This window comes from Phascolarctos cinereus, unplaced genomic scaffold (assembly GCF_003287225.1).
Source record: "Phascolarctos cinereus isolate Bilbo 61053 unplaced genomic scaffold, phaCin_HiC Scaffold_726;HRSCAF=1367, whole genome shotgun sequence".
In the NCBI taxonomy this organism is placed as follows: Eukaryota; Metazoa; Chordata; class Mammalia; order Diprotodontia; family Phascolarctidae; genus Phascolarctos; species Phascolarctos cinereus.
Genome location: NW_027556098.1, coordinates 403,247,700 through 403,269,752, shown reverse-complemented (window position 1 = coordinate 403,269,752; position 22,053 = coordinate 403,247,700). Strand labels below are relative to the sequence as shown.

General features: G+C 48.4%; 1 protein-coding gene across 6 annotated transcripts in view; it reads left to right on the top strand.

The window, feature by feature from the left end:
- Window positions 1-6,868: 6,868 nt before the first annotated feature.
- Window positions 6,869-22,053, top strand: part of SKI (SKI proto-oncogene) — a 134,559-nt gene continuing 119,374 nt past the window's right edge. For 5 of the 6 annotated variants that reach the window (XM_078145757.1, XM_020975871.2, XM_020975861.2 and 2 more), the window contains exon 1: window positions 6,869-7,981. In XM_078145757.1, coding sequence (XP_078001883.1) covers window positions 6,965-7,981 — 1,017 coding nt within the window. In that variant the 5' untranslated portion in view covers window positions 6,869-6,964. The remainder of the gene's footprint in view (window positions 7,982-22,053) is intronic. The other variant, XM_020975838.2, reaches the window with a different exon arrangement.

Here is a 22,053-nt window from a genome sequence, read left to right as displayed (position 1 = left end):
ACTGCATTATCCCATGCCCCTTCAGAGAGAGGGCAGAGAGCCATCCCTGAAACTAATGAAGAAAAAAAGTTCTAGAAAACTAACAAACACAACAGCAACATTCAGATGTCATATGTAGTATTCCATCAGCTCTACAAAGAAGCAAGGGGATTTTTTCCCCTCCTGTCCTGTCTTTGGGCAAAGCTCAGGAGCCATGATATTGGAGCAGCTGACTTCAATTGTTTCATTATTGTTATTTCTATTTCCATTGTTGCAATCCTTGTGTGTATTTTGTTCCTGAGTCTGTTTACTTTGTTTTCTGTCAGTTGATTTTTCATCCCCTTTGTATGCCACAATTGGTTTGCCATTCTCCAGCCAATGGAGGACCCGTCTTTTTTTTTTTTTCCAATTTTTTTCTTTTTAAGCACTGGTAGCATCTTAGCCTGTTGGTGGCATTACACAACTTAGCAAAATGGAACATTCCTGAAGAACTGAAATTGAAGGTCACCCAAAGGGCAATAGATAGGTATATGGTGGGGGTGAGCAGGCTGTAATACATTGTGGACAGAGAGGGAAGAGAATTAAAATAAGTTGCTGTTTTTAAGTGATTTTCAGTCATGTCCAACCTTTCCCCATTTGGAACCCCATTTGGGCTTTTCTTGGCAGAGATACTGTGGTGGTTTGCCATTTCCTTCTCCAGCTCATTTTGTAGATGAGGAGACTGAGGCAAACAGGATTAAGTCACTTGTCCGGGATCACTCAGCAAGTAAGTGTCTGAAGCCTAATTTGTACTTAGGAAAAGGAGTTTTTCTGATTCCAGGCCCAGCACTCAATCCACTTAGCTTTTGAGTTGGGAAGACTGCTAAACAAAAAACAAAGCAGTCCCTGCCCCCAGAGGGTTTACATTTTAACTGACGTGTTACAGGAAATCAGAGATAGTGGAAAAAGTCCCTAAGTGAAATACCCTGAGGTAATACAAAAACAAACCCCCTCAGTAACATTTGCAAAGAACTTTCTAATTCATTATCTCTATTGATCTTCCCAACCAAGATGTGAAAGTGTGACTCACCTCACATAGTCACTTAGCAAGTTAAGGGAAGGTCTAGAACCCACGTCTCCTAATTCACTGCTTCTTCCCCGCCCCCAACTATAACAGCATCACTGAATTGAGAGCTGAAAAGGATTTCCAAAGATCAGCTAGTCATTCTCCCTTCTTCCTCTCATAGATGAGGAAATAATAACTCACCTTTTTCTAGTGATTTAAGGTTTATCAAAGCTCTTTCCAGACAACACATAAGAATTTTGTAAAAAAAAAAAATGGAAATGTAGCCATAATTTTAAAGCGCTATGAGGTTTGTCAAGCGCTTGACAAATGCTGTCTTGTATTATCCTCACAACAACCCTGGAAGGTAGGTACTATTAACATCCCCATTTTACAGATGAGGAAACTGAGGTTAAAATGACTTTCCCAGGGCCACACATATGGGGCTGAATTTGAACTCAGGCCTTCCTGACTTCTGAGCCCAACACGCTGTGCACCGGGACACCCAGCTGTGTGGTTAATGACGTTTTTCTCAGTCATTTTTTTTTCTTTTTTGGTGGTGGTATAATCATAGAGTCCATGATTTTCCCAAATGTTTGGCATCCTCCCTCCTTCCAAACATCTTTGAGAACTGCTCTTTCCATGTCCTACAACTTGTGCTAATGCCCTCCTTACTGTGCTGCTTTCCACAGGGGCCTCCATTGTAAATCCTTGGTTCAGTCCAGTTGCTTTTCCCATCTTTGTTTTCATTAGAGTCATTTCGACTTCCTGGAGGAGCCTGTAGGAGATGGGGATGTTAATTCAAATGTGGTGACTCCTCAGTCTGGCTCTGATTCAGTCAAAGTTCGCATCTGTTTGCAGATAACATTGCGTTGACTACAACAAGCCCCAGAATTCTGAATACCCCACTGAAATCACCAATAAGCATTTACTGGCTCCTACTAGGCATCGGGCACTATGCTAAGTGCCCTTGGGGATGGGTACCCAAAGGAGAAACAGGCAGTCCCTGACTTCAGAGAGCTTACTATCTAATGGGGGAGGAAGACAATGCACAAAGGAGGCTCAAAGGTGAGGAGAGAGGGGTGCCTGAGGGTACCCAGCAAGGGAGTATGATGTGAGTCCAAACCAGCCTGAGGAGCTGATAGGAAATGAAGAGTCAACTGGAAAATTCTGAGCCAGAGAGAGAGAGAGAGAGAGAGAGAGAGAGAGAGAGAGAGAGAGAGAGAGAGAGAGAGGAGAGAGAGGTTTGGAGAGTTTATCATTCCGTACTCCCATCCTTCAGCCCCAAGGGAGAGGCGATGGAGAGTACTGGAGAGGTATCAGTATCAAAGCTGAATCACTCTCTATGCTGGTGAGATTGCAGGTGTTGAAACCTTAAACACTAAGTGAAACCTCTAAGCACTTCAAAGAATTTGAACTATCTATACGAGAAAAACCAAGTGGATGAAGAAGGCCTATTGCCCAGACTATAATATACAGTTGGATGGACAGCCCGTATCTTATGGACAGGTATTGCCCATCAAAGGACAATGAACTGAGCCCAGATTTGAATAGGAAGGCAACAGAAGGATGGATTGCCTTTTGGACACTGCATCAGTCAGTCAATAAGCACTTATTAAGCACCAGGCTTTTAATGATCTCAAGCTGTTTACTGAAACAAAAATCCATTGCTCCCCCCACCCCCAATATTTTTCCAGTGATCAACGGAGAATGACTGGTAAAAGAGGTGGAGACTAATAAGGCTAGGAGATAAAGGGGATAACCAATAGACAGCCTCTGTGCTCCATTGGTATCCCAGCAATGTGCAGAGACTTAGAAGGAGGCCCCAGCAAGCTGAGCAGACCTCCTATAGGAAACTGCCTGGAGAACTGGGATAAAAGGTGCACAGGATGAGAGGGCATGGATGGGTCTCCATTTGCATCTTTGGAAGAAGTACCCATAATAATGAGATTACAGACCCTCCCAAGGTTCTCAAAAGCCAAGGAGGGTGAGTAGAGCAAACCTTATTATATTCTCATGTAATAAATGAAGGAACTGAGGCTAAGTGAATTACCCAGAGTTACAGAGCTAGTGAGCATAGGAGCCAGCAGATCATGGTTGCTCCCTAAAAATTAGGGTGTATAGCAGAGAGAGGAGGCAACAGTGGTATAGAGAGAGGGCTGACTCCCAAAGTCCTCTGACACATACTAATTCTATGATCATGGGCCAGTCACCTAACCTCTGTATCCCTGGGAACTTACTAATGCTCTAAGGCACAGAAAAGTTCCCCATCTCCATTGGTGGAGGGGGTTTCCACAGTGGCTATCAGTTCTCCACACAGATGAAATTATATGTGGGGAATTAATCTCAGCACTCATTCCTCCCCTCTTCCCCCCTCCCTCCCCCCTACTTCTGAGGAAGGACTTTGTATTGGTATAGAGTTTGAAACTTTCGAAGTATATTCCTAGCTATTAACAAGACTTTTGTGTGGGGTGGGGGTAGTGAAGCTGAGATCCTGGAAAGTTTTTGCCTAAAGGCACACAGTTTCCTGACTCGGTCTTCTCACCTAGGGTGTGTGTGTGTGTGTGTGTGTGTTACTGTGACTTTGAGTCAAAACCTTGGATTGGGTATCAGAGGACCCGGGTGGGAATACTCTGACCTTGAACACAGTCTCATTTTCTTCACCTGTAAAATGAGGAGATTAGACCAAGTAAAAAAATCTCTTCTACCTTGGATTCCTATGATCCTTTCTAGAGATCAAATCCCAGACACCTAAAAACAAGCACAGATTTGGGTCGCCCACCAAGCCCCTGGGAAATTCAGAGGAAGAGGACAGGGACTTTGTCAAAGGCAGAGAGCCTGGGTATTTACAAAATAAATAATTTTTTCTTGCCAGAAATCTTGAACAAGAAACGTCCTGTTCGTCTATCAAGGAAATTACAAGCCTGAGCAAATATTATGGTTGCGGTGCATTTATTTTTGATTTAAAAAAATATGCAAATTTGTTTGCAAATTGGGCGCAGCCCTCTGCTTTCTGGCTGGCAGGCAGGGCTTCCCCCATGGCCCAGCGTGGTGGCCTGGCAGGCTGCCCTGTGGCCTGGCTCCCTGCTCTCCCCACCGCTGGCCCAGCCCCCCACCTCTATTCCCACCCTTTCCCCCCTTCCCATGGTCTGCTTCTGTTGAAGCTGGCCTGGACTGGGAGCGAGCAGATGGCAGAATTCTCTCTCATCTCTCCCTGGGTCCAGGGCTGGCACTGGGGCAGGGCCAGGGGACTAGGGAGTCTGGGGCAGGGATTCTTCTCAGCTGAGAATTGTCCCATTTTGCCCCCACCCCACCCTCATCTAGTCTCCACCTCCCACCTCCAGTCCCCCGATGTTGTAAAGAGTACTGCATATTTGGGGTGTGAGGGGGCTTTGGGACCCTAGGGCAGTCAGGCTCTGTGTTATCTGGGCTGTGGTTGTGTGCACGCTTGAGGAATTGTGTTATTGTGAGCTTTCAGGTAAGTCTTTTGAGTTGTGGCTTCCGTGGCTTGTGAGCTGTGTGGAATATAGCCAATGAGGAATTGGGTATGGTGTTCCTGAGCTGCGCTGTTGTAGGGTCTTCAGGCTGGGCACTATCTGTTCCAGAGGACACCAACGGACTTTGGGGTGAGAGGTTTTGGGGTCTTCTTTGTGAGTTCAGTTCTGGGGTCGGAAAGCCTCAGAGGAGTGCGGAAGAGGAGGGCCTTGGGGGAGGGGGAGGGGACATAGGGAATGTTAGGGGCTGCTGTCAGTCCTGTGTGGTACACTGGTGGCTGTCACTGTGACTGCTCTGCCTTGGGGTTCACCAAGTACCCTGGCAGATTGGAGGTGTATCAAAGGGGGGCACCTTTAAAGCAAGGTTTAAAGGCTGGAGGCCAAGTGCTGAACGTCACAGTATGTTCATATTCAACCCCCAAAAGCAAAGAGGTGCCTACTGTGTGCATCGGTCAGGTGTATCTTAAGGACTATGCTATTCTAGGTTGTGGACAGTGCTTGCATCTCTTGCTGTGGGCCTTCTGCGTGTGAGGCGTGTCTACGTGGGGAGATGTTGGGGGTTGTGCTTGCGTTTTTTGTTTTGTTTATTCCGCTCGTGTTGTGGACTAGGTTAAGGGTGGTTTCTTCAGGCTTGCTCTCCGCTGCTGGTGGTGCTAGGTTTTGTCTTGGCTGGGGGAGGGGTGTTGTTTGACCCAGCCTTGGCTCTGGGCTATGATAAGCTTGGGATTGCTCTCTGGTTGTGGGTAGCCAACTTTGCTCCACGTTGCATTAAATCTTGTGTTGCAGGCCAAGTGTTATGCCTTGCTTTTACTTTGTGTTGTTTAGACTTGTGTATCTCCAGCTTTGCTTTGTGTCGTCTGAAGTTGTGCGCCTGGGTCTGGCTGTCTCTTTACTTTGTGTTGCACGTAGTTGTGTGTGTGCGTGTGTGTGTGTGTATGTGTGTATGTATGTTCTCGCTTTGCGTTGCACGCAGTTGTGTGTGTGTCGCCGCGGCGGCTTTTGCTCCTGGTCGTGTGTGTACTGCCCAGCACTGCACACACGCGCGTGCGCGCGCGTACACACACACACACACACACACATACACACGCACACCCAGGGACCCCGCGGGCAGGCGGGCAAGCAGGGAGGCAGGCAGGCAGGAGGGCCGGCCAGCCAGCGCTGCTTTCTCCGGCTCCGCCCGCAGGCAGCAGCAGCAGCGGCAGCAGCAGCCGCTGCAGCAGCCCAGCAGCAGCACCCGGGGCTGGGAGAGGAGGGAGGGGGAGGGGAGGAGAAGGGGCGGGAGGGGAGGGGGAGCTTGAGCCGGGCCGGGCGGACGGGCGGGGAGACGGGGAGGGGGGGCGGCTGTTCCTGGAAGAGCCCAGCCTGGGGAGTTGGTCACATTCTTGGCCCCGATTCAATGACTGAGGCAGACACCAACAAACAGCGCGCGGGCGGGGGAGCAGGGGGCGGGGCGAGCGGCGCGCGCCGGCGGCGGCGGCGGCATGAGCTCAGCGCGAGGCGCTCTCTCAGTCCGAGCCGGAGCGCCGAGGCGAGAGGATGTGTGCTGTGTGCCCGCAGCCCCGCGCCGCCGCCGCCGCCGCCGCCGCCGCTCCCGCCGCCGCCTCCTGCTCGTCCTCCTTCGCCGCCAGCAGCCCCAGCCTCGGCCGCAGCCGCCGCAGCAGCCTCAGCCGCCGCCAGCACCGCGCCAGCGCGGCGCACTGAGCCCGCCCGCCCGCCAGCCAGCCAGCCAGCCAGCCAGACAGCCGGCGGCGCAGCCAGCCGGGAGCCGGAGCAGCGGGCGGCGGCCGCGAGGAGGCCCCGGGCGGCGCTGAGGCGGCCCGCGAGCGGCGGGGCCGGGGCCCGGGCGCCCGAGGAGCGCGTCGGGCGCAGCTGCGAGCCGCCGGCAGAGGCGGCCAGGCCGGCGGGCCCCGCGCCCGCGCCCGCGCCGGAGATTCGCGCCTCGCGGCCCCGGCCCCGGCCCCGGCCCCCGCGGCGGCCCCGGCGGCCCCGGCCTCTGCCCGCGCGCCCCCCTCCGCGAGCCCCGGCCCCGCGAGCCTTGGCGTTGGCGTTGGCGGCGCGCGCCGGGGCATGCCCCGCGCCTAGAGCCCGGGGGGCGCGCGGGGGGCGCGCGGGGGGCCCCGGCGGCGGCGGCGGCGGCGGGCGGGGCGCGGGGCGCGTGGATGTGGAGGTGGCGCCGGCCCCGGGCGCGCACCAGCGGCGGGACCCTTACCCCCTCCCCGCGGCAGCCTACCCCTACCGCCCGGGAGGGGGCGAGGGCGAAGCCGCCGGGGCCGTGATTTGCCAGCAGCCGCCGGGGCTCGTTCCCCGGGACCCCGGAGCCGGGGTGGGCCGGGGTCGGGGCCGCGGGCGCCGCCGGGGGGCTCGGGCCGGCGGCGGGGGCGGCGGGGGCGGCCGCGGCTTGGGCCGGGAGCGAGAGCGGGCGCGAGCCCCCGAGCCTCCGGAGCGCACCATGGAGACGGTGGGCCCCGGCCGCAGCAGCTTCCAGCCGCACCCGGGGCTGCAGAAGACCCTGGAGCAGTTCCACCTGAGCTCCATGAGCTCATTGGGCGGCCCGGCCGCCTTCTCGGCGCGCTGGGCGCAGGAGATGTACAAGAAGGAGAGCGCCAAGGAGCCAGGCGCCGCGGCCCCGGGCTCCGAGCAGCAGCAGCCCCCGCAGCCGCCGCAGCCCCCGCAGCCTCTGCAGCCGCAGCAGCCGCAGCAGCCCCCGCCGCCGCCCCCCGTGCTGCACCTGCCCCCCATCCAGCCGCCGCCGCCCGTCATGCCGGGCCCCTTCTTCATGCCCTCGGACCGCTCCACCGAGCGCTGCGAGACCATCCTGGAGGGCGAGACCATCTCGTGCTTCGTGGTGGGCGGCGAGAAGCGCTTGTGCCTGCCGCAGATCCTCAACTCGGTGCTGCGGGACTTCACGCTGCAGCAGATCAACTCGGTGTGCGACGAGCTGCACATCTACTGCTCGCGCTGCACCGCGGACCAGCTGGAGATCCTCAAAGTCATGGGCATCCTGCCCTTCTCGGCGCCCTCGTGCGGGCTCATCACCAAGACGGACGCCGAGCGCCTCTGCAACGCCCTGCTCTACGGCGGCGCCTACCCGCCGCACTGCAAGAAAGAGTTCGCCAGCGCCCTGGAGCTCGAGCTCACCGAGAAGAGCTTCAGGGTGTACCACGAGTGCTTCGGCAAGTGTAAGGGGCTGCTCGTGCCCGAGCTCTACGTGAACCCCAGCGCCGCCTGCATCCAGTGCCTGGACTGCCGCCTCATGTACCCCCCGCACAAGTTCGTGGTGCACTCGCACAAGGCCCTGGAGAATAGGACTTGCCACTGGGGCTTCGACTCGGCCAACTGGAGGGCCTACATCCTCCTAAGCCAGGATTACACTGGGAAAGAGGAGAAAGCCAGGCTGGGCCAGTGCCTGGACGACGTGAAAGAAAAGTTCGACTATGGCAACAAATACAAGAGGAAAGCACCCAGGGTTAGTGTCTGCTTGTCGTCACCTCCTCCATTCCCAGGCCTCGGCCAAAGTCCTGCTAAAGGGCTCCCATACCCTCCTCCCCCCACCTGCTGGGGAACACTCCCTCGTGCTGAGCGTAGTTTAGCCAGAAGCTTGCAAAGGGTTAGTCCCAATGTGACTGGGTGCCCGTACGGTGATGCTCGCAGACAGGCAACGGGGAAAAGTCCCACCCAGAACGTTTTAAAACCCCGTTAGGTCACTTAACCCTTGCTTCGTTGTTTTGGGCCTCTCGGTTACTCAATTTGATTTCAGGTCACTTTTAAGATTATGTCGCCCCCCCCCCCTCCGTAGTGATAGGACCCATGCAAGTCTAGAAAGAGTATTGTTCATTTCAGTATTCAGTTCTCAGTCTTGGATATGAAATTCAGCTCTTCTCTGGCCTTCCTCTTAAGCCACATTAGCTACTCCCAGTATCTTCTTCCCCCTCCCCCTCTCCCCCCACCCTTGGTGGTCAGTTTGTTAAAAATTCTACAGCCTTGTGTGGGTAAAATGCATAATGCATTAAATGTAAATACTTTCCCAGGTTACTTAGCAATTGCAAAGATAAACGGGGGTGGGGGGTGGGAAACCTCTCCATAGACATATAGAATTTTTAAAAACATGCAACGACAAACATTGAAAAATTAAAATCAGTCAGACCTTGTCAAATAAAGAGGTATGTGAGGTGGAAGAGACTGTATATAACTCATTCTTAGTGGTGCCCGCTGTGATTGACTTTTTAGTCTTAGACATTTTAGAAAGATTGGATTTTGTATGAGTGATTGTGCGTTTGTAGTAGGGAGAAGGGCAGCTATCACATCTCTCCAGATAGCTAAGACCCATGAATTTGGGGGCTTCTTTCACTAGGTTCTGCAGTTAACCCTTCCTTTTCAAAGGTGGAGAAACGGCACGTATGGCAGGTGCTGTGTCCAAGGTTGCATAGGAGTCAGTAGCAGAGCCAGACTTCCAGACTCCTGACTCCAGTTATGGACTCTGTTAGTCTGCGGGGCCTGTCTGCCAGTATGTGGATCCCAGCATTCCCTCCCTGTGTGGGGAGAGAGGTCTGTTTGGCACCTGGCAGCGGTCCTAATCAGTGGGCACCAAAGCCATCGGCTCCAGGAGCTCCCGAGTCCCATCACAATGTCTGAATAACCGATGGGCTGGCCATTTGTTTTGAACTAAAAGTATTTCATTCCCTCCCTCCCTTTCTCTCCGAAATACAGAAAAGAGTGATACTGAAAGCCTTCTGGACAATACAGCTCTGTTGTTTGCTGAGGGTTGGAGTATTTGTGTGATCCTGCAGGAGTCTTGGGTCGTGGCAGATCTGGAGACCCATTAGACACTTGACTATTCACTGAGATTCTCATTAACTTTTCAATGCAACCTTCACACTCCCTCCCCACCCTCAAGTATTTGTAACTTTTCTTTTAAGGATCCAGGCTTATTAAATTGCACATAGAAAATGCTGCCTTTGCGCTCGGCTATTCTTGGGAGGCCTAATTAATTCAGCTATTGCATCAAACTTTTTTTTTCTTCTAAATCTGTGAATAGATTCTCCACCCCAGTTTCTCCGGGAGTTCCTCCAGTTTGAGTGTCAGAGCCATTGTAGGAGGGCTGCTGTAATGAGGCAAATTATCTCTTCTAGTTGGAGGTGATGTGTTTTTAATGGTTTGTCTATCCTTAGCTAATCAGGCACTTACCCCAGTGGCAGGTTTCGATTGACCTGTGTGTGTGTGTCCCTGTATTTGGGGAGAAAATGGGGTGCCCAATAGAAGCTCGAGGAGGAGGAGTGCAGGAATTGAGGTGGGAAACCTGTTTGTGTGGAAGACTATTTAGCTGAACTCAGGACTGATTGTCACTTTCAGGAGTGGGATAAGTTTCAGAAATGCAGTTGGCTGCAGCTGGTTGGGTGTTCATATGGCTCCATGTAAACATTTCCTGCCTCGACGTAGGCTTGGGTGTTCAGGGGTTGAAATTAGCCCCCTTTTTAAGCTTCCTTTTCTCCTTGGCTTTCTCCCTCCTGAGAAGCCACCAGCAGTCCCTAAGTCCGGGCTGTCTGTCGTTGTAGTTTGCAGATAATTGTGGATGTATTCAAATAGGCTCTCGTGCTGGTAGACTACTGCCCGAGGCAAATAACACTGGAATAATTTTTAGGTCAACGAGCCCACGGCTTCTAGAAAGGAGGCTCTTTTGTGAGAAGAGGGTGTGTGAGATTTTTGCATATTTGTCTGAATGTGGGTTTGTATGTATGTTTGTGGTGTTTCTTTTTTCCTTCGGTTGGTTTGGTCTAGGACTGTGGTACAGAGTTTGGGTCCCAAGCAGGACTCAGTTGGTAAAAGCCACATATTTCAGGAGGTTGGGGTTGGTGTAGCTCATACTCGGGTTTTACCCCACTGGGTGCTGATATTTTTTGCTAGTTTCTAAGCTACTAGTAAGCTAGCGAATACCATGCCCCTACCTGCTCTCAAGACACTGACAGTCACCTCAGACTTGAGAATAGTAACAGCTCTGAAGGGGCACATCAGGGAAGTTTACCTTCCCATACCAGGCAACATAGAGTAAGCAGAGTAGGCCCACGAGGGGATCTTTCAGGGGTTTCAAAAACTAGTGGAGGCCCTTTTCCTAGGTCTTATCTCATATACTGATTCCTCAGCCTTTGTATTTCTCCCCTCCTAGCTCTTCTCTTAGCTCTCGATTTTTCCCGACCTTCCTCTAGCACAAGATAAGTTTGCCTTTTTCCCTGGGTTGAGATCCTCGAAGGTGGGGGGAAGGGAGAGCCCTGTATAATGGGGAAAGGCCACATTTTGTAGGAGGTGAGGGCTGGCTTTAACATTAGTCTCTTCCTGATCCTGGGCCAGTTATGGGACCCTCTCTGAGCCTCAGTTTCTTCTTCTGGAAAATGGTAAATAATGCCTGTAGTATTTAACTTCACAGAATTCTTGTGAATGAGATTATTAGGTAAAGCCTGAAAGAAAAAAAAAGCACTGTGTAAATAAATGCTAGCTTTGATTATTTTCCCTCTCACAGTTTCATAGCCACCTCACTTCATCTCTACCCAGCTTTACCTCGGTGTCCTCAGTTCTCGTAGGCCGAGGCCTTGCTCGGCTCTGCCCTGGTTTCCTCTGAATATTGATGTTTTTCTCTCCCTGCCCGCCCCTTTCCTTTCCCCCACCACAGGTTTTTCCTCTCACTGTGTCTGGGCACCACAGTTTGAAGCTGGGGAGTAGTGTCAGCAGGGTCCCACCCAGCAGGACTGCCGGTTGTCCTCTGGTCCCCCCAGGCAGTGTGAGCCATTTTGGTGTGTCTGCACTCTGATCCAAGACAGATTCTTTGTTTGCCCCAGGGAGCCCTAACCCTTGGACCCCCATAGGCGAGCTGCCTGGGCACTGGGTGACTCTGATTCCAGCTCCTTCCTGGGAGGGCTCGGCAGCTGTCACTCTAACCAAACCCACTTGTCCTTTGTTGGCTTGTTTTATTAGAGTGTTCTACCTTTATTTCCTTCCCTCCCTGTGGTGTTTTATGTATTTTAAAATGATTTTAAATCACCAAGAGGAAAAGAGAAGGAAACAATGTATTGTAAATGTATCAGCTTGTTAGAACTTTCAGTGGGACTTTATCATTGACCTGCCAATCAACAAACATTTGTTAACTACCTACTAAGTGCCAGGTCTTACTCATTTCTTGGAAATAGGAGTCAATCGAAAGTGCATTCAAAACATTTATTTGCCAGCCAGTGAGCACACCCAGGGGCCATCCCAGTGGAAAGCTACTATCATCCCTTCCACACCTCCAGCCCCCCCCCCCCAGCCAAACTGTGTAGCTGCCAGTGTCATGGATAGAAGCAGCTTTTGTTTGACCCAGGTGTGTGTGCTGAATCCCATAAGGGGGACCTGTGTGAAGGCGGTTACATTTATTGGTGAGTCCCTGAAAAGATGAATGAAGGGGCAGAGACCCCTCTTTTATTAGCCAGTGGTGGAAACTGGGGCTCCTGTTGGTCAGCTAGTGCCACAGTTTGCAACCCCAACCTGTGCTTTGCAAATTTTTAAAGGGAGTTAAAATCCTTCCATTTGTCCAGAAGCAAATATCAGCAGGTTTTTTTTTTCAGGCCTGGAAATTGAGTCACTAATCTTAATGTGGGATGCCTTCTCTGGTGGTTGTTAAAATGAAAAATGTGTAGGAGGTCAGAAAACCACAAACTTAGATGGCTCTTCTTTCCATCTTGGGAGCAGGTCCTTGATTTACCAGCCCCTGCAGCTCAATTGACTTTCCAGGGCACAGGAGGCTTGGACTCCTACCTTTTTCCCTTTCTTCCCTTTGGAACGGCTCCTACAGCTGTAGGTGGGAAAGGGGAGAGAAGTAATTTTCTCTCCCTTCCTGTGTGTTCCTATTCTGTAATTTCCCAAGTCCTAGGTGGGGTGAGGAGGTTAATACTTAAGCAGTGAAGAATGTTTGTGGGTGGGTTATGGGGGAGGGGGAAGAGGCTCTTCTCAGACCCCCTGACTCTCTTAGGGGTTTTACTTGTGGTCAAGAGGGAAGTCGTTCTAGGACTCAGGTCAGTCCCTCTCGATTCCGTTCACCCGTACCAGGCTGGTGTCTTTTCTCTTGCTGATTGAGTAGCAGAATTTGACTTTGGAGTTTTTAGCACAAGAAGTGCTGTCTTTTAAATAGGGACACAGGTTTGCCCAGAGAGTGGAAATTCATGCTGCTGCCTTGGCCCAGTGCCTTTGAATCTGTCTCAGAAGCCCACTGGGTCCCTGACAGTGTCACAGGGTGCTACCACTTTTCTGATGGCGACGGGGGGAGTTGTGTGTGGCCTGTATCTCCAACTTTGAGGTTTGAACTATTTTCTGTCTTCCTATGGCAGGAATACATTGTCTGGTAATTCAAGAGACAGGAAATAGTCATTGTCTCTTATGACTTAAGCGTTCTTTGTAGTAGAAATATTTAGTAGAATTTGTGATGGTTTATTTTAACTGCGTACACACCCTCCCGATGATTCCCCAAATTCTTAAAGAAAGTAGGTCAGAAAAAGGATCCCCTTTCAGGAGGCCCCCAAGGTAGAATCCAGATACTTGAGTTCAAACTCAGTCTTTTACACTAGTTTTGTGACCATGGGCAAACTTTACTTCAATTTCCTCATCTGTGAAATGGGTATGATAATGCTTTCCATTATCTGCCTTTCAGGGTGGCTGTGAAGAAAGTGCTTTGTAACTCTTGAGATACTATATAAATGTGAATTACATAATAACTCTCAGCTATCGGTGGGGAACCTTTGGCCTCCAGGCCACATGTGGCCTCTAAAAAATTGTTCTGTGAAGTTTGGATTCAGTCAAAGGGCCGCACTTGAGGACCTAGAGGGCCATATGTAGCCTTGAGGCCAAAGGTTCCCCACCCCTGTTTTAGGCTGATTATAAAATATCAGCAGTTAATAGAATGAATTGAGTTGGGTGAGTGCCTCTGAATAAGGTTCATGAATACCCCGAAAGGGGTGTGTGTGTGTGTGTGTGTGTGTGTTATCCCAACTCTTTTTCATATTTTATCCAGATACTTACTTTGGGTAATGGGGGGGGGGATTGGATTGGAGGTCTTCTTTTCACTTTAATATTTCCTTGGAAAGCTCTCTTCCTTCCTGGAGGAGGTAAACATAAATAAAGGGGGGTTAGTGAAGTGAGAGAGCTGGGAAAATGGAGACTTACAATGTAGAAACTATGACAGAGATTTGAAATTTAGGCCCCCCCCCACCTCCCCAATTCAATTCTGTTCAGATTTTTTTAAGCTGGAGCTACTTTAAGGGAAGGCCCTGCTCACTTGAGTCGGGCAGAAACAGCCCTTTGTTCTCCTCTGTTCTTGACAGCCATTAGTTTGGGCAAAGTCTAGCAGCCCACAGGACCTGGAATCCAAAAATCAGGAGTCCAACCACAGCTCTGCCCTTACTAACTTGTTCTGTGCAAGTAATTTGATCTCTCTGGGCTTTCGGGTCCTCATCTGTGAAGTGGGCATCATTCTGGTCCTACTCACCTCACATGCCTTATCGGTGACCCAGAAATCTCATGCAGTGCTCACCCTGGGTTGAGGTGAGCAAATTTTTTTTTTAAGAACAACAGTATTTGGTTAGGTTTTTTTTTTTTTGATAAATATAGTAGAGACTTTGAAGGTCATTTCTTTTGTCCATTCTTTCATACAAGTTTACAAAATAGTATCAGTCATTTATATAGCACTTTCAATTTGGCTGGGCCCCTTTGATCATTCCTCCAATGGGTAGGTTTAAATAAAAAAGGGCCTGGGGACTGGGGGGAGGTGTGTGGAGTGGAAGGAGAAAAAAAGGAGAAACCGACTGTCTCAGAGCTCTGGGGGGGGTGAGTGATTTTCCTCTGCCAGGCTCTGGGCTTTCATTTGTTTTTTTGGATGTAAATTTCAGTTAACTCTGAGCCCCCTGTAAATTGGCAGCCTTGAATTTTTATAGTAGTGATTGTTCTTCGAATTGTCATTTAAACTGAGCAGACCCAGAGGCTGTGGATGGACGCCTTCCATACCAAAGCCACCCTGTGAATTTGCTGTGAATTTGATTTGGCAGATGTTGTGATGGTAACTGATAGGAAAATCAATGCTAATGGGGCCTTCCCAAACTGCCGCTTTGGCTTTTCCGAAAAGGGTGGAAGGGTGGGACGGAGGGGCAGCCTCATCTTAAAAGCAGTAATTGTATTTTCAGTGGAGCAACTCCGAGATAAGGAGGAAGCGAGCCAGTCCTTGGCCAGGCCTCTGGCCTTGCTGCTCATGCCCTCCTCCTGCTCGCTCTGCTGCTGCAGCAGCAGCCTGGGGAGGCAAGAAGCGCAGGGCAGCAGCCTTGCTTTGCAGGATTTCTGGACAGACAGATTCTCCATCTGTCTCACCATGTGAGGCCATTGCCCTTGCTGGGGAATGGCCCTCTGGGGTTTCTGTCGCCTTGGGTTGCAGCCTCTGAGCTTTCCTGGGTGAAAGCTGATGGCCCTGGGGCTTGCTTACACCTCTGTCCTGTGGTTCTTGTTAACTTGTCTCTGTCAATGGTACTGCTTTGAAGAATAAGGTCATTCACTTGGACTGCTACTTGGTTTCTCAACCTTTTCACCAGCTGGTTTGTGTAATGTCTGTCTGAAATGTTGAGTAAGGGCATTGACATAGCAGACAGGATATCCAGTGTAAGGAAGTCTGGGTTAAGTATAACTCAGGCAGGGGCTGCTGGCTCTCCATCTGCATCCCATACCACTGGCTTCAGAAGCTGGAGAGGGGCCTCTCAGAAGCCTTTTTGGGAGCTTCTTTCCCCCATCCTGGATTCCCCATATAGAGCAACCTTAGAATGGGGGAGGAAGGAGGAGGAGGGGCTGCTGGGGCCTCGCTGTTGCTGCTGCCGCCGCCGCCGCCGCTGTTGCTGCTGCCGCCGCCGCCGCCGCTGCCGCTGCAGTCTGCTGGGGCTGTCTGTCTCCCTCCAGGAGGTGTCTGATCATCGGGCCCAGCTTGCAGATTACTGGCCTCTCTGTGGCACTGAGGAGATTTCACAAGCAGTAATAATGTCTCTTTCTAGGGATTGCGCAAGTTCAGGGAGGATTTCTCCACTGGAGGAATTATGCAAGTTTCAACTGAAATGCTTTTCAAAAGATTTTCTTTGTTTTGAGTGAGAATACTGAGGTTGGAATGACTGTTCTCTTTAATTTGAATGTAACCCAGAGCTGAGGGAAAACGGGGAAATCTTAACTGTTCTTTGCTTCCTGGAGCAAATCTGACCCGGCCCAGTCACTGGCTTTGTGAGACAGCTACATCCATGCAGGAAGCTGAGAATGACCATCCACCCAGAGAAATTAGCTCATGGGAGCTTGAAGGTGGCTTCGGAGGCCCCTCTCTAGATGTCTGTGATGCTAGATCAGGACACTGAGAATAATTGGACAGAAGAGGGACTAGCATGAGGGTCTCTTTGGCAGACCCCCGGCCCGCCCCGAGGCTGGCCTAGAGAGCTGCCTCTTCGCTTCTCACTGATACTTATAAACATCTTATTTATTATTTGACTCCTGGACCTTATGTTTTTGTCTTCAGAAGTCATGCCACTCAACCCCTCTTGGTGAATCCTAAGGCAGTTTTAACTTGGGGAAAAGAATCGGTTGTGAACAATGCAGACTTAGGTTTTCCATGACAGGACTGTGATAGGATTGATTTTAAGCAAAGTTTTTTTTTCCTAAGCTTTATTTGCTGCTTTAAAATGTTTCTAGGGGGCAGCTAGGTGGTGCAGTGGATAGAGCACCGGTCCTGGATTCAGGAGGACCTGAGTTCAAATGTGACCTCAGACATGTAACTTACTAGCTGTGTGACCCTGGGCAAGTCACTTAACCCCATTGCCTAACCAAAAACAAACAAACAAAAAAAAACCTATCCATAAAATGTTTCGAGCCCTCATTTATGGAACTGCTGAGTGTTATAGGAAAATGGCCCATAGTTTTGAGGTAGCTTTGTTTCTGTCCAGGTTCCAAACAATGAATGTGAATCTGTGTCTGAGGCAGTGAGAGATACTTTTTGACCTTGTTTTTTTCCTGAGTGGAAGGACCAGCTCAGAGGTTGCTGGGGCGGGACCTGGAGTCTTTCTTCTGACTTCTTGGATGTGAATTTTCAATGAAAACCTAAATTACTCTGGACCTAACCTCTTTTGCTGAACGTATTTTAGTTGTCTTCCCTCCCTCCCACCTCCACCACACACACATACACATTTGTAGAGAATGGGAGCACATTCTCTGGGGAGGGGAAATTCCAGGGAAATACCAAAATAAACTGAAAACCCAGTTAAAATTTTTTTTTCTTAGAAAAGATTGTAAAGCTGATTCTGTTGTGGTGATGGGGCAGTGGAAGTGAGAATTCACACTTGATATCAAGTTATGTGACTCAATCTGGAATTTTGCTGCAGTTTGTAAAAACCAACCATGATCAGGCATGAATAGATGGTAACTGAACACCTGTTTAATATTAAAATCAATCATTCTGTGCTTCGTGGCTTAAGCTTGTAATTCAAGTTCCTTTGAGTCATTTCCCTGTTCTTTTTTGGGGGGGGGAGTGTTGGAGAATTGCCTGTAGCCAAGTAGAGTAGAGTGAACTTTAAAAACATTCTAGCTTAGAATTTTTGTCTTTCATGGCTCTTTAGAGTTCTTTATGATGTTCAGCAATTTTTAAAAGATTGTTAAAAAAATACTCTGCAATGAGACCTTTGATATTTCATCATTTATGGAAAAGATAAAAGGGTTGAGAAAAATTCTGGAGGCAGGTTTTTATTAGTTTTCTAGTCTTTCTTTACTTGAGATGGGGGTGGAGGAAAGGGAATACAGGAGGAACCCTGGCTACTATTAAGGTTGATTGATCTTAATGGGTATAATTTTTAGAAATTAAAATGAAATATATATATACACATACACATATATTAATCTTCAGCTTGAATCAGTGGTGATGGCTTTACAGTTGGTGCCAATAATGAAGACTGGAATTTAGGGCTAGGTTAGGTGCTTTGATGATTTTAGTATTCTTAGAAGACGTTTTTGGATGGCCAAAGTGCTAGTATTTGTAATATTTAGCTATTAGGATTAGGAACTCAGGCTGTGGAGCTGTGGAAGGTACTTACCATAGGCATTACAGTTTATCTGAGTTTTCTGGAAGCTCACCTAATTATTTTGAAACTTTTTTGTTTTTTGCTAAAAACCTGTGCTGTGAATAGTTTTCTCCCCTTTATTTCAAAGGAAGTTAGAGTGAAACTTGGTTGCTCTGGTTCTGATATTAGGGGAGAACTAAGTGGCCAGGTGCTGGTGCTGGGAAGGTGGCTTTTTGTGGCCTATCAGGGGTCTCTCCGGCATCCTGGGAGGAGCCGGATTTTGTTTAGGTTCTAGTTGGTGTGAAAAGATCTTGAGTACCTGACCAGCCAGTATTTGTATATCCTTCTCATCCCTGGTCAGTTTAGGCAGCTCTCCATTAGTTCAAGGTTATACAACAGATGAATGTTTTTAAATATGACTGTGAGGTAAGGACAGAGTTGGAATCAGAGTCCAATGTACAGATGTGGAAACTGGTTCCAGGTGCTCAGGCAGCCGGCAGCATTCTTCTGGACATTATTGGGCTTCCTCAGTCCCTCGGTATTGATTGATGGTGAATGCTGGTGGGGGAAGGGGTAGGAAGCACAAGGTAGAGATTTCTGACTTCCCGTGGTTGTGAACTGCTGATCTCTCTGGGCCTCAGTTTTCTTATTTGTGGAACAAATGGGTTGGTTGGATCCTATCTAAGGCCTGTTCCAGCTTTGATTCCTCTGACCTATGGCCTAGTTGGGGGCATAGACCCCTTTGTATTGTGGCCATTCCAGTCCAAGGACGTGTTGTAGAAAGCAAATGTTCTGAGGGGAACACACATACTCTCTCTCCGTCTCTGTCTGTCTCTGTCTCCGTCTCTCTTGTCTCTGTCTCTCTCTCTCTTTCTCCATCTCTCTAGAGTAATCAGGGAAGGATTCCTCAGGTGGGATTTAAGTGGATGCCCTGAACAGTCTCCTGAGGTAGAAGTCATTGTGGTCAGAGATAGAAATGAGCAGGAAAGTTTTGAAGAAGTGAGCCTTACAGGAAGAGTGGGCTTCAGGAGGGGGCTGCACCTGATCTAGCTGGGCTTTGGGGGCAGGGAGTCTTACAATGTTCCAATACTTTGACTTACTAGCAAAAATGCCATTAAGTATGAAGGAGAAAGGGAAATGGCAACCTGCAGATATGTGAGACTGAACATTATTTTTTCTTGAGTAAATATTTTCCAGGAAATGACAGCATTTTCTCTCCATTGAGTTCCCTCCTTTTGAAGGCCTGTTTTTTTTTTTAAACCCAGCCATAATGAATATTTTGGTGTATTGCTGGAGGAATAGGATTGAGCCATGCCCTGGGAGTTTGGGAAATGTGCTCCCAATTCTAGAAACCTGATGACTTGGTGGGAGGCGGCCCTGGCCTGGCTCCTGGGGTGCTGCCTCTGCCACAGTGCATTCTGGGATTTCCCTTTTGGCTGAATGGACGCTTGTTGGGGGGGAGGAAGTGAATTCCTTATGGGATGGGGGGGGTAAAGGGGCGGAGATTGAGGGCACGCTCTGTTTCATATGCAAAGTACAGTAACACCCACCCCCCAACCCTGAAGAACAAAATCTTTTTCAAAACCAATCACGTCAGAGCCCAGTGTAGCAGCTGTTGGCTGAGTTCGAAAGAATATTAATGTGCCAAAGATGTACAGAAGCTTTTTTTTTTTTTTGGTAACGAGAGGAGGTACATAATCCTTTGAATAGATAGAGGTTTTTTCCTTTGGTTGAAGACACTGGTCAGTGTAGCATCAATGATTGGACAGTAGGATCTCCAGGCTACCAACTTCAGTTAAGTAAGGATGGTTGTTGTTAAATGAAGGTGTATTGCATCAGGACCGTATGAAGGGACACGTTTTATTAAACACAAAATTTGACTAGTTCCATTAGTAATTGAAAAAGCCAGCTTGGGTTGCTTAGGGATGAAGGCTCTAGGTTTTAAAAAAAACCTATTGTAACAAAATTTGTTTACATGTGTTACAATTCTTTGAGGTGTGAAAGCATTTCATTGACTTTGATTTGAATTGTTTTTCAATTACCTTTTAATTGACTTGTCTGACAGTAATACTCTCTGTGCCTGGCACACAGTAAGCACTTAAAATTTTTCACTCATTCATTCATTTCTTCCTCCATATTTTCATTTGGCTTGTCCAAAGAGTTCCTAGGCAGTGGGAAGTTTTTGCTTGCAGTCAGGTTCCGTGACATTAGCTGATTGGTGGCCCTTTGGATACTAAATATGGGGATGTTTTTCAGTAAGAGAGGTTATTTTCATAATTAGCTTTTTAAAGTAGTGAGAATGCTCTCCAGTGCCACCTTTTACTGGTTACCCACCATTGATGTCCAGTAAAAAATGAAATTCTTCCCTGTTTGTTTCTCAGTCCAGTTGGTAAAACAGATCTCCATAGTTAAATATAAATATATAAATATAAATATATTGTTTACAGTCTTCTGATGAAGGTTTGGTATACTAGAAGCAATATATAAAAATAGCTTTGTAATGTTACATCCATAGAATGTAGCATTGTCTCTAAAACGGTCTTATTGGAAACAGGGGCTAGAAGGGTGGCTTATTTTTTTTAGATTAATCTTCATAATTTCTAATGCTTTGTAAATGCCTGGTAATGCTTACTAATCAAATTTTCTTATCCTCACATTGAGGGTAAAAATTAGCATTAATTTAAGGCAGAAATCCACTGGAGTGTCCTGACAATTGCATCCTTGAGCCTGTGCCTGGGCAAGTGAGTAGGTGGGGTGGTGGAAGGAGCATTACTCTTGGAGTCAGGAGAGAACTGGGTTCAGATCATGGCTCAGACAAAGCTTTATGGCTTCCCCAAACTCGTTTTCCTCACAGGGTTGTGAGTGAAGAGAGCACTCTGCAATGAGGGATTTAAAATGTTGCCCAAATGTGAATTGTAAGACAAGATGCTTCTATAACTGCTGTCTTACACGGTGTCGAGAAGATGACATTGGCTTCTACTGAATTGCACGTTTCAAAGTCTGTGATGGATTGAGGTTTGAGTTAGGTGAAATATGATTGGGATAATAGCTTAGTCTTTTATAAGGAACTGCAGCAGAGTCTAAGGGGTTGTTTTATTTGTTTGTTGCTCTGAAAAGGAAAATTTGACTAAAATTGTCCCCAGTAACCCAGTTTTCCTAAAGAACAGGCCCAGAGACAAGTATCTAAAGGGCCAAGATGTAAGGGGACATTGTTCTGTTCTTCCCCTTTTGCTGTTTGTTGCAGGACTAGGCCTGCACTGTAGGCCTGCACATGGAAGCCTGTTTCCCATGAAGAATTGGGGCTCCCCTTGGGGCCTGATCCCCTCTTGTATCACAAAGTCTATTTTGATTGAAGTTATATTTTCAGTCTATTTATACAGGAATTCTTTCTTTCCCTAATACTCCAGTCTGACCTCATCAAGACGGCTTATTTGAAATCTTTTAATTCTGTAGTTTTTCCATTTGTAATGATCAGATAATCAGAAAAACACTGAAAAAGGTAGAAAAAAGAATTGCTGTTTAGTAAAAAATATGATGTGTTTATTGTGGGAGGAAAACCTGGAGCCCTGACGTGAGATGACTGAGGTCAGTGGGAGGTGGGAGTTAATGGAAAGAATACTGGCTTTGGATTCAGATTCTGGCTTGACTCCTTACCCTGTTGTGTGACCTGAAACAAGCCACCCCCCCCCCCCAGGCACTTCACTTTCCTTGTTTATAAAATTATAGGCTTGAACTAAATGACCCTTCAGGTCCCTTTAGCTATGATCCTGTTAATAACTATAGGAGGGAAAAAAGATCTGGGGGTCATGGTAGACCATAATTGTTGACTAGTATAACAGGTATGGAAATAAAGGGTCAGCATTTCCAAATATTATTTTTTCTTTAATCCTTTCCTCTAACTGAATTGCTTTTATACTGTTACCAAGTAAGGTACAAGTCAGTGTATTGAGAGGCAGATTGCGCATGAAGCTATTATGGTGGCTTTGGGCCCCTAGCTTGGGGCTGTGAGCACAGAGGAGGCCTGAACCTGCTTCCCAATTGCCATTGAAGGTGGGGTACTGATTCTGGAAATTTGTCGGCTCATCAGGCAGTTTGCGGGTGTTTATTGGAGCTGTGCACGTTAGAATCATGAAGGAGCTCATGACTGATTCTTTAGTTGGGAATGTGGGCAGTTGGATGGATCCTGTGGGTTGCCCCCTCGGAAGGCAGCTATTTCCAGCTACATAGGATCATAGCACCAATCACCCAGAGAACAGTCTTGTGTTGTATTAGCTGATGGTGTTCAGAAGAAGAGTATTTTAAAATGGTGGAACTTTCTGTTTTGGACCATCAAGTTGGCTTTCACTTATTGAACCAAGTTTCTACGGAAATAGGTTGTAAATGTCTACAGGAGTGTTTTGTTCTGGACAGTATTGAACTTGTTTGAGTTGACGCACTTGGAATATGGTTCTCTTCTATA